Here is an 18,144-nt window from a genome sequence, read left to right on the forward strand (position 1 = left end):
CTTCCATGTAACTGCAGCAATCCACTAACCAACAGAATGCTGACAAAGAGGTTTTTGATGCAGTATTCTCTTTGCAACAACAACAGCAACTTCACCAGCAACCACTCACCACTAGTCAGGAAATACATCTTTCGCTAATGACTGGTGGTTACCAGGAAGGCAGCAACCAATCTGTAGGCCTGACTGAGGCTTAATGTGTTTCTCTGGGGCACAGTTCTGGATGCGGCACCCAATCAAAATAAAAGGTTTAAAGCAGCTTTAATGCAGCTGAGACCATTTGTTTCAGATAGTGGGCCTACATCAAGACCCAGAGTTAGACAAACATGAATTATATAAAGTTACCTACCTGACTAACACAGGTTTGTTAATCTTAGTGAAACGGCACATACACTGTGTTGAAAACAGTTATACAAAAGGAGCCAGTTCATGCCAACAATGAAGTAGAGAAAAATATGCAATGTTAAATTTACCAAGGTAATTTACTATTGCACTGGCTGATTAGATTATGGCCAACTGTCATTGGTTGTTGTAGTTTTTTATATTCATACACTAATTTCATTAATGAAATTTTTGTATTAACCCCCTAGTATATTGTAAGCCACTTGGCTCTATTTAAAAGAAAGAACAAAAAAAGGTGTTTTGGGGGAAATGAAGCAGAACCTATTTCCTCAGTGACAATCAGACATTTTCAAAATGACACATTCAATGGCACATTCTAAGTCAACGTTTCAAGGACTCCTGGGTCATGAAACTCACTCAGGTTTTGAATGACAGTCTGCATTTTCAGTTCAAGAATGAAAAGGAGAAGAATAAGACTTTTTCCTGACAGCGGCGTTGTGGCTGTATTCCTGTAACAGTGCTAGAGAAACTCTGTACAATCATTTAATGTGATGCAAAGCTGTAAACCTAACTGAAATCTTCCTGTTTTCCTGGTAGAAAGCGTGACTGTCATAGTTTCTGTATTAAAGCATTTGTTTGTCTTATCATCTTATTATGAACGTTTCTGTCGTTTTTTTTTTTGTTTGTTTGTTTGTTTTGTTTTTTTTCTTTTCTTGTCTTTTACATGGATTGTTCTTATTAACGGTTTTCCTATAGGGGCAAAACACTGGGTGGTAAGAAAAGATCCAGACACACTGCCTCACCTAGTCTATAAAGAGGACAAATGGTGAAGGTAAAATGGCTCGGAGGGGAAATTGGTTGTGGCACGAGTAACTGAATGGAGTCCAGTGGGACTTCCTGAAGCTTTTAAAGATGTGGTGGAATTGGGTTTCAGACAGGCCCTACCCAGAAATGGCTGTTCATATCTACACTAGCAGCAAGGTTGAAAACCTGATACGTCTCCATCATTCTCTCAGTGCTTCTCTCGCTCTCTTACTGCCGGTAGCTGTAGTGACATCTGATCCAGGGGGGAGATGAATGGCTCAGTCATTAATCGTAGAAGCTGGAACTGTATGCCGTAAACCCAAAATCAAATATCACCTAAATAGATACATGTTTAGTCACGGTACACTGAAGGCTAACTTTAGCGTGCCGTGACCAAAGTGCACTACTGATTTAGTCAGTTTTAAAAGTGGCAGTCAGCCTTGTATAATTTATGATTCTGCAGAGATTATAAATGCCAATACATTTTTTTTATGAAATAAGAGTTACAGAGTACTTCTTGAGCCTTGGTGACCACCCGGAGCTTTAAACTGAGTGCAGCTTGTGTTATGTTCAGTGTTTCTATCGTAGAAACTCACATAATGCATTGAGGCCATTTGGGATACAGTATCCTCTGGCCTAAGGAGGTTTTAGACCACCAACTTTCCAATTAATGGACATTCTCAAAAACAGGACAGAGGAAAAAGCAGCATTTATGACAAAGAGACAGGAAGGCATTTCAGTTTAACTGACTGTTTACTTGTTTACTTTCATTTTTAGTTGCCACTTATTTCTCTTTTACACACCGTCTGTTTAGGTTAAGATACCAAAGCTACTTGGCTCGGGTTATAAGATAATGGTTTGATTAGAAATCTACACTTTCACGTTGTTAGCCACATGCAGGTTACCAGGGTGATGACTACATTGCAGATTTAAAATGTGCTTTCAGTGCATGACTGATGAGATCAGATGATAACTGCCTACCGAGCCTGTTAGCAGCCACAGGATGGTGCTTCCTAGTGAGATCTATGGAAGTGATTACAACTGATAATGACCATTTAATGGGATGAAAACATTTGGAACGGGTGATCTGTTGTGACAGTTGTCTACCACTATATCACTCTGCACAGAATAACACTTTTTTTTGTAGCTGCCATTTTTCAGATGTTACACATCTATTTTTTGGGCCATTATTGAGATGGTTGTGTTTTAGGCGAGTGTCTTTAAAAGCTTTTCAACTACTGAGCTGTTAATGGTTTCAGGGATGAATTTTCCTTCAGAAGATTTTCCAGTGTGTTCCTTAAATTAGATGTGCCAAATCTGCAACTTTCAAATGTTAACAACAGGCTAAAGACAATCATTATTTTCACATGTACTCTGCATTCAACACTAAACTATTTTTAGCCATAGTTTCTAGTAACTGCATGGAACTGTGGACTTCCACCCTGAAACACCCTTTAGTAAACCCAGACCGATTTTACTTCCCTTCCTCCACGGTGCTGTGTGCATTCATTTTCAACATACTGCTATCAAGCTTCTTTCGTTCATCCACTTCCAAACTGTTTTCTCATCATCAGTCACTTCTTACACTGGGTAAACCAAAACCACAACTCCTAACATATTCATCCCGTGTGGGAAAATTGCATTTTTTGATAACAGAGGAATGTTTGCATCATCACATCTTGTGAACTGCTGGGAAAAAAAAAGGCCGGTACCGATAAGACTGTTTCTTGACAGGCAGACTCATCTGTGACTGTAGATGACAAAATAATCCAGTGATGATTTATTCTCTTGTTGCACAATACAGATGTTTCTCAACGCCTCTGATGTTCATTTCCATTCTGTGGAACAGTTGCCGGCTGAAGAGATTTTTTTTGTTTGTTTGTTTTTTATTAATTCATTTCATGACTAGAAATGGTTACTGTGCTTGTGCATCTCATTATTTTTTTAATTTTAATTAAAATATTAGGTGCTCATTCATCTGGTATGATTTTAATGGTGGTTGTTGTTGACAAACAAGTAAGTCTTGTTTTCTCATTTTAGAGCAATAGTATGTTTAAAAATAAACATTTCTAGGTCCTGCCAGCGACAGGCCACAGACTGTGAAACAGTACTGTTGGTTTGTTTTGACATGAAATTTTGATTTTGTGCTGAATATTTTTTTGTCCTCAGTTTATTCTTTTCTTTTTTTTAAGGGGTTGTTCTTAGATACAACTCACACAGTCATGTGAACAGGACTACTCCACAAAATAACACTTATCATATCATCGGGGTTATCTTGCCTTTGGCTTGGAGGTTTTATTTTTCATTATTTTATTTTATTTTTTTGTTCAAACTGAAAGTCTGCTCTAAATCCAGGGACATGTAGTCTGACTATTAACCTGGCATCAATCATGCAATAAATAAATAAAACCCCATCAAGCTGCGAGTTGGGTTGAGTTTACCCAACAACCCTCAAGTTAAACATTGATCACTTGCTATGAAGTCTGTTTGTGCTACCAGAATGTTTGTTATTATCTTGCTAGTGAAGGTGTGTGTGTGTGTGTGTGTGTGTGTGTGTGTGTGTCTAGCATATTGATACTACAGAACACTCAAGGTAAGAGATGGGGATTGATAAGAATTAGCAATTCCGATTCCATTATCAATATCACTTAACAATTCAGTTCCCTTATTGATTCACATTAGCTCCACTTTGAGAGTCACCACCATCTCTAAGCAGCATATGAAAGTCATTACATTCATGTAAATTCATTTCATGCTGAGTTGTCACATGTTTGTGCATGTTGGAGGTATTTCCCCTCTGTTTGTTGTTACAGAGAACACTTTTCTTAAAAGTAACACAGTACATTACTTAATCACACCCGGGAGAAAGACATTTGTTACACTACTCGTTAAGTTACTTTGATGTTACGGTCTCATAATTACCAGTTAAGAATATAAACTTCCCGCCCCACACACCAACACAAATCCCTATTCTAATGAAGACACATGCGATCTATCTCTTAGTATTTATGTATGAAGACAAAGCCGACAACACAAATAAAAGATGGAAACCAGCACAAAGAGACTTTAAAGTGGTCGTCACGATGATTCTAATGTAGAAACATGAAAAGATAGAAACTCAGACTACAGCCTGACTGCTCATCAGTTTGATACCTGTTGAAGTTCAGCAGCTGCTTCACCGCAAATGACTGCTCACTTTATCGCGGTACTGGGCTGGGGTCAGCATTTACTCAAATTCAACACCAGTCTGGGCTCTTGGCTAGCTTAGCGTTAGCGTTATGTCTGTGCCGGTGTTCCAGATCTACTGGCGTTTAGATCAACTGGCGTTGGTCGAACAGATGTGTGGCAGTCTTGCGTTTCAGTAGCTGCTACCGACAAACCAGCAAAAAAAAGCCAAATGTGTCATCTGTGACACTTGTGAGGTTGTCTCAAACACACTCCGTCAGTCTTGATGCTGTTGAACAACAAAATGTTTAAAAATGTGGCGAGTTTACCTGGTGATATCCTCATGCGCGACGCGATCGCGAAAACAGCAAACAAGTAACACCACGCCGATGTTGTCCACAGGACAGCAAGAGTAAACGATCGGGAGACTCTTGTCGTCGTTATCGTTCCCCTCGCACGGTTTATTTCTCCGAATTCAGCGTTTTTGCTTCACAACTACAGCGTGCTGTTTACTTTGTGCACTAACATGGAGTCGAGTCAACCAGCGCCACCTCTGGCCAAGTGCCACAGCCTACAGCCAGATCAACCTGTGACACATCTGCACCACGTTTGAATTCGTGTCATGCACATTTGTACCTTTCAATTGTGTCTGTTTGTGCGTCATGCAAATAAACCTTTGGAAAGAATGAAATGATATCATGTATTTATTATCAGCCTACATTTGTACAAAATTCCAAATTATATACACAAAGTCATAGAAATCACCACTCCAATTGGTCATCATGATTTTAATATTCTCTTTTTCCATAACAATGAAATACGCCTTGGACAAATATGACACATCAATATTTCATTAGTGTTGTCACATCACATCCTGTAAGCATCGTCTGTCTGTGTCTTTTCCCTGAAAATGAATATTTCCAGCCAATATAGGCAATCCATCAACATGGCTGGAGTTATATACAGTCTGTATAAGTGTGGTTAATCTAATGAACATTTGTAAGGAGACGGCAGTTACTGTGAATTCACAGCAGTTACACAGTGATTAGTAATAAACAGCCAGTGAGAGTGAGTGGATATGACTGTTCCCACCACTAACACATGACCATAGCCCACTACTAGATTAACTTGTGACACATCTGCACCTGCTGCTATGATCACAGTGAGTAGAGGCTGAGTGGCTGCACTTACCCCTGGTACATCCAAATCTGCCCACAAACATGTTGAAAGATGCAATGCCAGCAATGTGGATTGTCAACACTAAAAACAATCGGTAAGCAAAGACAACAGGGATCAATTTTTTCTGTTTATTTAGCACCCACAACATTTGTAGTCGCCTTCTGCACAGGGGAAGTCCACACACACCGTGTGGTACCACTTTCCACAGAAGGTGCAATCTGCAAGATTGAATGAGGTTGTCAGGGTCATTGTCTGACTGTTTATTACTAATCACTGTGTAACTGCTGTACATTCACAGTAACTGCCATCTCCTTATAAATGTTTATTAGATTGACCACACTTATGCAGACTGTATATCACAACCAACTCTAACATGTTTGTTTGCAGAGGGAAGACACAGGCAGACTATGCTAACGACATGTGATGTTACAACACTGGTGAAATATTAGTGTGTTCACGACATTTTTCGTATGGGCAAAAGTATTGATATCAGGATGGTGATTCTTATGTGTATGTCATTTGGCATTTTGTACAAATGTAGGCTGATAATAAATACATGATATCATTTCATTCATTTCAAAGGTTTATTTGCATGACGCACAAACAGACACAATTGAAAGGTACAAATGTGCATGACACTGATTCAAACGTGCTGCAGATGTGTGTCACAGGTTGATCTGGCTGTAGGCTGTGGCACTTGGCCAGAGGTGGCGCTGGTTGACTCGACTCCATGTTAGTGCACAAAGTAAACAGCACGCTGTAGTTGTGAAGCAAAAACGCTGAATTCGGAGAAATAAACCGTGCGAGGGGAACGATAACGACGACAAGAGTCTCCCGATCGTTTACTCTTGCTGTCCTGTGGACAACATCGGCGTGGTGTTACTTGTTTGCTGTTTTCGCGATCGCGTCGCGCATGAGGATATCACCAGGTAAACTCGCCACATTTTTAAACATTTTGTTGTTCAACAGCATCAAGACTGACGGAGTGTGTTTGAGACAACCTCACAAGTGTCACAGATGACACATTTGGCGTTTTTTTGCTGGTTTGTCGGTAGCAGCTCCTGAAACGCAAGACTGCCACACATCTGTTCGACCAACGCCAGTTGATCTAAACGCCAGTAGATCTGGAACACCGGTGCTTGCAAAGAGCCGAACTTGTTTTGTCTGTGCAGGTGCTTGCAAAGAGCCTAAGTTGCGTTAACAGTATGATGCAGTTGTTTCGTCCTGGAGCAGTATCCATCGTGCTCCCAATCTTTGTGCAGTAAAATAAAAGGAATGTCTACATCCACGCTGTAAACTGCACCACTGTTTTCCTCCTCCGATCCAGCTGATCGTAGCGAGAGTGCATGAACTGATGAACGGGATCGATAGGCAGACTGACCAACAGTGTTTGGGAGTAACGGAATACATGTACCGCCGTTACGTATTTAAAATACAAAATATGAGTAACTGTATTCCGTTACAGTTACCGTTTAAAAAGGTGGTATTCAGAATACAGTTACTTTGTTGAAATAAATGGATTACACTGCGGTACTTTCCTGTTTCATTTTGTCGCGGGTCAGGACTGTTTGGGTTTTGTTTGACAGCTACGTTCTGTTGTTCCAGGCGGCAGCGTTACGGTTCCCATGGTTACAGGGCGACGCTCTATCTCTCTCTCTGCGACTGTGTGTTTCCTGGGTGAGAGAGCGCCTTTTCGTTGTTGTTGTTGTTGTTGTTGTTGTTGTTGTTGTTGTTGTGCTAAGCTAACAGGCAGAATGCTACAAGCATAGCTCTAAAGAATGTAGCATCATGGGCAGTGTAGTCCGTGCTGCAGGGAGAATGGACTGCCATACACGTTATGTGTCTGTGAGCGCGAGGAGGGAGAAAAAGGGAAGTGGAAAGGTACGAGATGTCATCGAGGAGAAACGGGAGCTGGAAGCATGTAAATATAATAATAACCACTGCAGCCAAGAAGAGTGCCTGACGAGCCCAGTTGTAAGTAAGCTATTAAGACTCGACTGTACACCGTGTTCGTGTTTTCCTCCGAAAACAATAAGTTCCGTTGGAGCAGCCTTTCAACGCCTCTCTCTGTCTCTCACAAGAAAAGTTGACCCAGACAACAAAGTAAAGCTATTTTTCGGCTACGAGCCGACAGGGACCCCGCCGTATTAGTCAGAGGTCCCTTTACTACAGTTCGGAGTCGCGGACCTTCAGTAATAGTAATAAATCACACAGCAACAGTACATTCACGTTGTTGTAAAAAGCATGATAATATTAAGTAATCCAAAGTATTCAGAATACGTTACTGTCATTGAGTAACGTAACGGAATGCGTTACAGAATACATTTTGGGGCATGTATTCTGTATTCTGTAATGGAATACATTTTAAAAGTAACCTTCCCAACACTGCTGACCAAGGAACTGGACTACTCTGAACTGGTTCTTGATTCTCATCCCTAACCAGGGTTAATCCCGAATTCATCTGAATTAGATTAAATCTTTTTTTTTATAGTAGTCTCAGGTCCTGTGATTGTAAGCCAGGACCATATCATCAGACTACCTCCTCCATGCTCAACAGTTGGTGTGAGTTGTTTGTCCTGCCACATTTAGTTTTTGCCATACATGGCGCTTTGTATTATGACCGAACATCTCCGCTTTGGTCTCATCTATCCAGTCGACCAAACCTAAGCTGTGCTACTTTTTTAAGAGGGACAAATATTTCTCCTGCCCTTCCATATATACCATATAAGCCATCATAATGTTTTTTTGTTGTGGTTGGTTTGGCTTGTCATGGATTTTAACATGCTAACACAGGGCTGTAGTTTGAGATGTAATTCTTGGGTCTTTTGTGTATTCTCTGAGCATTGCATGGTCTTGCCTCGGGATGAGCTCTGGAGTTATTGCAGGTTATATGTGAGCTAAGGAAAATTTAAATTGCATGACACTGAACATATTTCCAGTTCTTTGTTGGAAATGCCAGCTTTAGGTGTTTAAAATTTTAAATGCGATGATGCCGCTTATATGAAAACACAGTAAAATGATCATTCCAGCTTAAAGCTGAGGAAAAATGTTAAAAATAATGTTTAGAAACTAGCAATCGAGCTTTTGAACCACAGGACACAACTAGACATTGAGGCAACTTGTGAGTTGGTCTTATATTTTTCATGTCTAAAATAAATCTAAACACTGTAATTAGAATATTTGAGTTCAGTTGACTGACTTCATTGAGTAACTTCTACAAGCAGTGTACTTTGCGCTGTTTATACGTGCACACGGGAACATACAGTCCAGCATCTCACTCACTCGTGCTTTATAACAGGAAGTGAGTCGTACGCTGGAATGCGGCCGTATTCAGCTCACCACATTACACAGAGCGAGAGAGAGAGACAGACAGACAGAGAGAGAGAAAGGGGGCAGGGCCATTGGACAGAAGCTGATCTACACTTTGAGCCACACACTCCCATTCTCATACACAAATCTCCGACAGCAGTGCCGGTTTGTGTACAGGACAATATGCCGCAGTTACAGCGAAGTCTCGGGACTTGGAACATGTTTGCTTGGCTTACTCTGAACTAACAAGAAGGGATATTTCAGAAGGAGGGGTTCATCTTATCAGGTGGCTGTGTCACTCTAGGAGCAGATTGGCGTGTCGGGGGTGAGTCATCAAAGTACAGCTGCATGGAACTCTTACCTAGAAACACATGAGCGTACGGCTTACTGAAGTTTTGCCTAGAAACTCCTTTGTTTTTGGTTGTAATTTAAAAATCTTGACTATTCTCCAAGCCGGGAGCTGGTTGCAGTAAAACCTTCAAGTCTGGAATGTGAAGTATGACTTTGATGTTATTTTGGATTTGTCAGTGTGAGGAGTGTGCTGCCAGCAAAAGGGGTGTGTGCTCTTTTGGGGTATATAAAGGAGGGGGTTAGAAACAACTTTTGGCAACTTTGAAACCAAAACAAAGATGGAGCCCCTGCTGTGGTGAGAACATGTTAGAAATGAGTGATAGTTGCAGTGATGACTGATGAATGTGTTTGGAAAAGTTGCAAGCGGCTAGCGTAGTCGCTCTTTCTCTACACTCGTGTCTCCAGTGCCCTTTTCTCTTTGCCTTTTACAATGTCAGTGAAGCTGTATTTTGGGAAGCAAAAGTCACGAGTCAGTTACACATTCTTGGATGCGTTGTCAGTGCCTATTTCAGATGTGCTCGGGCAAAGGTTTGGAATATGCATGTGGTGTGGACCACGCTGTTACTCCAAGGAATTCTGTTTATCTTTGCAAGGTGAGGTTGGATCATCAAACTCGGCTCTGACAGGATGTTGGTAAAGGCTTCAAAGCCTGGATGCGGTTTTCATTCACTTTAGCAGTTGTAGCCAAAGATCCATCTGACCCCCCACTCCCTCCTTCTCTGTGCTGGGTCAGAAGTCTTGCATATCTGAGGAGTTTAATCTTTGTCCTTCTCAAGGGTCTGGTGGGTTAAAAAAGCCAGTGTGCCCTCTTACCACTTACTCAGTTAAACAGCTTAAAAGAGGAGAGGAGACCCCCCACCCCTCCACCCCTCACTCCCTTCAGCTCAGACCAGGGGTACAGATTAAGTGTTGCGTTGGTTCACACAGGCAGCAGAGTGGATCCGAGGCTAAGGCGGTGGGCTGCCGGGCTGGTAGAATGAGAAGCTGGTGATGCATGTGGAATGACATTCCAGACGCCCAGGCTTGTTGTATAACGGAGGGGAATGCAAGGCTGCCGAGGCAGGGGAGATGTCAGACAGTCGACTGAGAGCTTCAGGGTTTAATTTGAAGTTGAGATGTTGGCTGCCTGTCAAATGACAGCATAGAAGCAAAAATGGGGATGTTCTCTTCACCATCAATTTCTTTTTCTTTGTTTTGTTTTGTTTCACATAGACTTGAGTTGTAGTGAAATTCTTGGCTGATGTGATTTTGAAATAACAATATTTGCTTTTGCTTGTATGGTTTTCATCATTCCTTCTTTTGGGCAATGAATTTTTAACTTGAGGTAATCTCTTGCTTATTTAAGAAGCTTTATGCTTTGTGAGAACGTAAAGGACTGAATTTCAATATGTGTTATTAATCATATGTGTCACAAAATAGGACATAATTTGCTATAGATGTATTCTCACACTTATTTGCTATGAATTCACTGTGAGACACATTTGGACTGCACACAGACATTGTTCTAGGAAGCTGGTTTAAAGACCCCTTGGTGTCTTATCCAATGGGCGTTTGTTGGCTTCACCTCTGTTGGGTCTAAAGAAGTTGAGAACTGCAGTGCATGCATAAAGATGGGCCATGGTAAGCTTTGAAAAGACAGAACAGGTTCAGACCTTTGTTACATGAGATGGCTGGAAGGAAATGGGAGCGATTGCTTTCATTTGAGTAGTAAGTGTATTTTTGCAGAGCTTGCCTGAGGATTAAAGTACTGTTAATGTGGCACTTGATTAAATGTGTTTTTTGTTTTTAATTTGAATGGCATACTTTGAGTGACATGAGTGGTTTGAAATGAATTACTTTTTTTCAAGTTAAAAACAAAACATATAAGCTGTCACATTAACAAAAAAAAGGGGGGAAACAGCAAAATTTTCAACTGTTCAAAAACAAAAGAAATGCATTGTCTTTATTTTTTGTCCTGTATTTTTCACAGCTTAACTTGAATTTTTTCTTAAAGAAACAATAAATTCAAGCAAAATAAAAAGGTGACGGAAATATAAAAGGTTACAGATTTACACAGTAAGTGTAGCAATATTTTGGTACTTTTACTAGTGATCATCTTTTCTTTGTGCTGTGCTCTGAATACTTGCTCAAGCATCTGGCACCTTTCCTATCTTTTTTTCCTTCCCTTTTTTAAATTCCTTTATCTGGTTTTGTAGGTTCATCAGCCAACACACACACACTGTAGTTCTCTGGAAAGAAAAAAACAACCTCACGTTAACTTGTGGCCCTGAATTCCTCGTTGATAAATAATTCATACCAAGTAGTGTGTGCCTAGACCTCTGCCTCTTTAGTTATAGCTAATAAAAATTGAATATTTGCATGGGTAGGCTTTGCAGAGTGTGCTGTGTGGCAGTGTTGATTGCTGGAGAGTTGCTTACATCCCAGTCCACCTAAGCATTAGCTAAGACAATCAGTGTTTGCTCTGAATGCATTATTTGTTTTCTAATTTACATTACCCTCTTGGCAGGCCCTCTACTTAATATTTGCTCAGCACTAGTCATAGGGCACTGGAGGCTTTAATCCACAAACAAGACACTTTTGTTAGAAAACACGCTCCTACCCCCACACACTCAACTTCTATAATCCCTTCTTTAATATTGCACACTGCCAGTGGCCCTCGCCTCCTGCAAAATGGAGGAATGGATTACTAAAGTCAGGAATGCAACGGAGGAACATGATTGAACATGTCACGTTCCCGTTTGTATTCTGGTGGCCTAACGTGTTTTGTGATGCTCATTGGGTGTTTTCGCTATCTCTTTTCCACTGTAGCATGAGTCGAAGGAGGCTGAACAGGATCATAGCTGGCACCAACGCAAACGTCCCTAAAACCAGATCAAAAGCACTTGTTCGTTTCTCTGAAGCCGCTGCCCAGCTGACAAATCATCTTTGGTGGAAGGAAGTTCCAAAAAAAAAAAAAAAAAAATCACAGCATTTGTCTTGCGAGAACACGAGCGAAAATACTGAGTAAGCTGTCCTTACAGTGGCTCTGTTTGGCCCTGCGGTGGAATTCAGGCTTGTGTATTTCAGGGATACGAGCAGAGTTAGTAGGCATTAAACAGAAGCTCAGGCAAAGCAAACAGTGACAATCAGCATTAACCCCCTCGCTGCCTTTGCTCACCAAGGCTGTGTGGCCCAGCCAGTCACTCATGTTGCCTTTGATTTCAGTTTGTGCTTCTTGGCAAAACTTTACTGTGGAGTTGTGTGAATTATAAAGTCGACAAATAGCTCAAGTAAAATTTGCAGCTCTGGCAGAGAAACAACAGAACAGCTGACAGGAGGAAAAAAACACAAAGAAAAGAGAAAAAAGTCAACAAAAGGAAGTAGAAAGGGGAAAGCAAAGCCAGCTAAATCAACTCGTAGAAAACAAAAGCATCACAAAAATCATTACTCGCTCTCTGCCAAACTGACAGGTAGAGGATCACCAGGTTTTTCTTGGCTGGTGTTTATTCCCTGACTTGACCAAGCTACACCCACAACATGAAGCCACAAGCCCAAAGCTCTAAAGCATTTAGGCCATGCTGCGCTGGAGGTCTGCTCCTGTCGGGAATGATTGATGCAGGCTGGCACGTCCATAGGCTCACACCACTACCGCTGCTCACTTCATCTGTGGGTGCTGAGGAGAACTTGAACACCTGGAATTACTCAGTTTGTGTCAGTCGCAGGGTGAGGTTTGAGTAGATGGCAGGTTGCCCGAACAGAGCAAGTCACATTGACTACCACTGTTATTAATTAACCTGCCCAGAGATATATTTTTTTCTTTTTTCCAAGAAATAGTTTAGACATTGAAATATTAAGAACTTGTGAAAACTTCCCAGAGCCTAAAAGTGGGCTTAAATGATTTAATCAACAGTCTGAAACCACATGCATTTGAGTCACTGTCAGTTATAGAAGCAATAAGCAGCGTATCCTCACACTTTATGATTAGCAAAATGACCTCAGATATTTGCAGGAGTTTTAAAATGGTGTAAAATGCCCAGTGTGTTGGGTTAAAGAGGTTTTCACATTTTTACAACAGTTGACTTATTGAAACCACTGAAATTGTAATTCCAATTTTTCCATCTGAATTTGTCCTGTAACGTGTATAAACGTGCACACACCAAAGGTTTTGTGTTTTTATAAATCATTTGTCCTTAAAGAAAAACACACTGTGGTCAGGTCGGCATAGAGCGCTGATGAGTTTTTCCTGATGTTTCTAAAGCAAGAAACTGAGAATTTGAGTTCATTCAATTCTCATGAGAAGGCAGCAGCACGGAGAACTTCATGGTTTGATCCAGGAGCTGAAGATGTATCGCGACTGCTTTTTTTGCACATATTTCAGGATGTCAGTGGGGCAGGCTGAGCTCTTGTTAGCTTATTTAGAAGAACATCTGAGGAGACAGAATAATAATTTCAGAAACCGAATAACCCAGAGCAGCATTTGGCTGTTTGTCAGGGGGAAGATGGTATTATTTTATATCACTGTGTATTCAGCGCCGAGGTGCGTTTTGAGCTTCAATGGCCAAATTTAGTGAAAAGATCGAACTTTGTTTGAAAAACATAAATGCCGTAAGTTCGTCCAGCGTAATTATGTGCTCGGCGTGAACGGCTACAGCGTGAATCAGAAAAATATTTTTGAAGCACAGATTATTTTCATGGCTTTTATGTGTGTAAAAGCATTAAGAAAACAAAAAGTCACATGTAAGATTTGTTTAAAAAATAAAACAATGAATTGACAATTAGAACTTGTTTCGGATTGAATTTTCTATGGACTGTTTGCTCCATTTACCAATTCAGGAAAAAATGTTAGTTTCCAAACCTACCTAGAAATGCATTTCATACTATAAAACCTCATCTCCTAAAGCTCAGCATTGCAAAACAGGTCAAACCTGGCACATAAACTCAACGTGCAATCTTTTTATTTGGAGTCACTTGAGTTTATCTTAAAACACAGTGATGTGGATCACATTCACAACCAAGAGATGTTTAAAAATAACAAACAAGGGAGCCCTTGTCTGATTCTGGACAAAGGCGGCATTCTTTCCCAAAGCCACAACTTGGATCTCTTCATGCTCAGTTTCCACTGCAGCTCGTCGTCTTCGAGACCTTTTAGTCTCTGCTGCCCCCCCCCCCCCCCCCCCCCCCCTTCCCCCTCATTAGGAGGGAAGCATACTGTACAAATTGTGACGTAGCGAGAGTGGACTTTTCCAGAGGTGGGTGGTTCCCTTCTGATGGGTCACAGCTGAAAAGAAGTGTTCATTCATTGCTGCTCAATCCAACATTATATAGGGATATTCCATACTGCATATTTAAAATGCTGCACAAGGAGTTACCTGTAGGTTAGGACTTATATTTAAGAGTTTTCAGCTGCCTATGCGCAGCTTGAATAAGACTGAGTTCAGCTGGCTTTAGATAAAGATTTAATATTTCTCTTTTCCCTCCTTTCTCTAGTTTTGGGAAGCGATCAGCTGGCAGCCTTCGACGTGGATGTGAGTGCATCGTCCTGGAACCATCAGAGATGATTGTGGTGAGTTGTATTTCTCAGACTTTTAGCACACTTGTGTCAAAAGCATTACTTGCATGCACACCAACACACCACCTAGCAAGCACAAATTGGAAGTAGCAATTATGACTTTTTTTCTTTGTAAGAAATGCATAAAAATACATAGAAATTGAGAAAAATAACACACAGCAACAGAGAGAACTGACAAATGATAATTTTGTATACTTAACAAGCTGAAACCACACACCCGGCTTGTAGTTTTTTAAACCTACAAAATATTAAAATTGCCACCGTTTAGTTACTACCTTTAAGGTCAGACTTTGGTTTTTTTCTAATCCATCCACCTGTCATTTCTGATGTAATGTAAGTTACTCAAACATCAATACAAAGGGGGTACAAACAGGTGGGGTTTTTCTTTAGTTCACCTTAATGTATAGGATACAAAAAGAAACATTATGGTAATCATTGATTTTGTAATTCTGTCAATCTGTGAAACAGCTGGACTCCATGTCGATCACCAAAAATCTACAGCAGAGTGTCGCTGATTTAGTTTATTTTTTATTGGATTGTTTTAAGTGCCTTTTATTGACATTTCTCTACAGCTGTCTGTGACAGCTGTATATGCAGTATATTACGTGTGGCTAGCATGTAGTGCTAATTTTCAAAACTGTTGCAAGGCTCCATGATTTGCCATTGCTGTAAAATATTTTTTTAAACAAACGAACAAAAAAAGCCACAACCTCAGACCCGTCTTACGTCTTTAACTGGATTGATGCCAGGTCTTTCTTGGAAATTAGATTTAAATCTCAGTGAGATTTTTACCTAGATAAATAAAAGATTGATACAAAAACTGAGCACGCTGCCTGTCCTGTGGTTCAATGCGGGGTGTACATGTGTAATAAGGACATGGATATCAGTTATATGCTAGTTGGCCTTATGTTAAAGCAAAGAAAAAAAGGTAGCATGACTATCTTCGACAGATAAGAACACCAGTGTGCTTTGCTTTCACGAAATTTGGAAATGACTGGTCCACATAATGCAGAGAAACAGAAAGTTTGTGACCTGCTTTAATAATCAAGTAAACACAGTTTTTTTTTCATTTGTTTTGAAAGAGGAACACGTGAGGAAAAGGAACTGAAACTAGAGAAATAAATCAGAGGGCACATGTAAAACATGGTTAATGCTATCAAGATATTAGTCAAATTGAGTGTTGTGTTGAGGGGTAAGGAACAGTGCAGTGCAGCTAATTTGCCTGCCTGTGGCAATTATAACATAATGTTCATCCACTAAAATGATTGGTTGCTTCATGGCACCGTTTGCCCCACCTTATAATAACACAGAAACACACCCTCAACTGCCATTTCTAGCAGCGCATATCCACCCTATTCTATCATCGCCGTAAAATAAAAAAACATAACACACATAATAACAACCGGTTTGCACTGCTGTAGTCACAGCACTGTTCATTCACTGTAATTGCCTCTTCTCTGTGAGTGTGCTGTGTAGGTGGGTGGGTGGAGGGGGCTTGTGATAACTGAGCTTCTATCAGATAAACACACACTCCTTAATAATACCTCCCTCTGTTCTGCTCGCTGCAGACACTTTGTAGCCTTTTGCCTCTTATGCTGCTACAGTTGCTAGCTTGCCCTGTAATTACTGAACAGGGGCTCTTATGCTGCCGAGGAAGTGATGCACGCGGATGAACCTCTCTGCTACATGTTAAGAGTGTACAGAGATATGCAGACGTGCCGTTATAAACATAAGCAAAGCTGCTCACGTGTCTGTGCTGTACACGCGTTCACTCCGAGATTTGCAATTAGACACACAATCACACTTACGCTCTCGCTCGCACACAGCTCCATTGCCGTTGTCATGGCAGCAGTTGGTAAGGCAGAGAGAGATTTTAGTGGTGTAATCCCAAAGGCTGAGCGCTGTGAAATGTGAAGCCGCAGTGAAAGTAGCGAGCGAGGAGAGGGAAGGGAAGGAATGGGCCAAAAATGTAAAGTCAGATATGTCATTCCATCATGGCACAAAGCCGTGTGGCACCAGAGCACCGTTTAAGTAGTCTAAAACCAAAAAAGCGTCACAAAATTGTACCGCTTGACTATAGCGATGGCTTAGTTAAAGTGGCATACTGTGCCAGTTTCCACATGGAAAATGTTTTTCTTCCTCCCAGTTCATTAAAAATGGAAACATGGATTTTTATCTTTTTTGAACTTGTAATTTCATTGTGGTTAATATGTCTAGCAGACACTGAGAGAGTTGAGCATCTCTATTTCCAACTCTGCCAGGCTCCATCTCTGTTTATCTCTACCTGTCAATCAGTTTACTCCCCATTGCTTTTCACTCCTTAGCTCACTCCTTCCATCCAGATTCCTCGCTCAGCCCTCTGTTTCTTTCTCTCTGTCTCTCCTTTTGTTTTGTGAGCACCCTTTTGACGTAGGTGTGCATCGTACAGCCCACACACGCTTCTATTTTTACGCAATGAGCGGGGCGGTAGGAAGGGAGGTGGGGGATTCGGGAGGGGGCGTGAATGAAGACGAAGACTGTCACTCCCCTCATCTCCATCTCCCTCCCTTTCTATCATTTCCAGGTGGACTATATGGATGAAAATGAGGAGTACTTTCAGCGACAAGCCTCGCACAGACAGTCCCGTCGGCGCTTTCGGAAGATCAACCAGAAAGGGGAGAGACAAACAATCATCGACACAGTGGATCCGTACCCTACAGGAAAGCCACCCATAGCCCGCGGGTACCACACGGTGAGTTGCATCCTGCGCTACAGTTTTGTTGTTGTTTACCCTCGCTGTGGCAGATCGCTGCGCGCTCCGGAGGCGGTATCAGCGTTGCTCTATCACTGTGTTATGCTCTGTTTGTGTGTCGAGCTCCTTCTTCCAAACCTGTTGTGTTTCTGCTTCGGATACTAGCTGAAAATTAGTGTGTTCACTCTGTTTGAGGCCCTTTGCTGACCCTTGGTTGTAGCTGGGTGTACTGTGATGTCTTATTTCCTGGAGAAGGTTGCTCTTGTCTTCATTGAGTGCACTTCAAGCTTGTTTTTTAGTCTCCCTCTACTCCTTGTAGAGTTTAATTATTTTAACCTTTCTTGGTAAAATAGAATAGAGTGGCTGCAATGTTTTGTGTGATGTTTACAGCTCTTTCTGGCTTTTGTCTGTTCCTTAGTCCTCTCTTGATAAACGCTTCTGTAGTTTGGTTTTTTTGAGCATCACAGTTTATCTGTGCTGTACCTGTCGTCTTCAGACTGTTTGTTTGTGCTGTCACACATCATATATTTTGTGCACATTGATAACTTATAAAAGGTTTGGTTTCCAGGTAAGATCCACATTTTACATCAATAATTTTAAGTTGTCATGTTTGCTGGTGAATCTAAGCATCATTATAGTTTGTAAAGCATCATGAGCTGTTTTTTACCTTGTTGAAACAAGCTGAACAAAAAACATTGGAGATACTTTACTGAAGAGG

At 41.1% G+C, this 18,144-nt stretch overlaps 1 protein-coding gene across 12 annotated transcripts in view; it reads left to right on the forward strand.

Moving 5' to 3' along the window:
* The window catches only part of rapgef2b (Rap guanine nucleotide exchange factor 2b), a 106,732-nt gene that overhangs the window by 41,933 nt on the left and 46,655 nt on the right, over positions 1-18,144 (forward strand). For 10 of the 12 annotated variants that reach the window (XM_024804044.2, XM_076889534.1, XM_076889541.1 and 7 more), the window contains exons 5-6: positions 14,614-14,689; positions 17,259-17,426. In XM_024804044.2, the coding sequence (XP_024659812.2) occupies positions 14,614-14,689; positions 17,259-17,426 (244 nt within the window). Of the gene's footprint in view, positions 1-8,908; positions 9,122-9,273; positions 9,293-14,613; positions 14,690-17,258; positions 17,427-18,144 lie in introns of those variants that run through there. The other 2 variants (XM_076889555.1, XM_076889562.1) reach the window with 2 other exon arrangements.

This window comes from Maylandia zebra, linkage group LG2 (assembly GCF_041146795.1).
Source record: "Maylandia zebra isolate NMK-2024a linkage group LG2, Mzebra_GT3a, whole genome shotgun sequence".
Classification (NCBI taxonomy): Eukaryota; Metazoa; Chordata; class Actinopteri; order Cichliformes; family Cichlidae; genus Maylandia; species Maylandia zebra.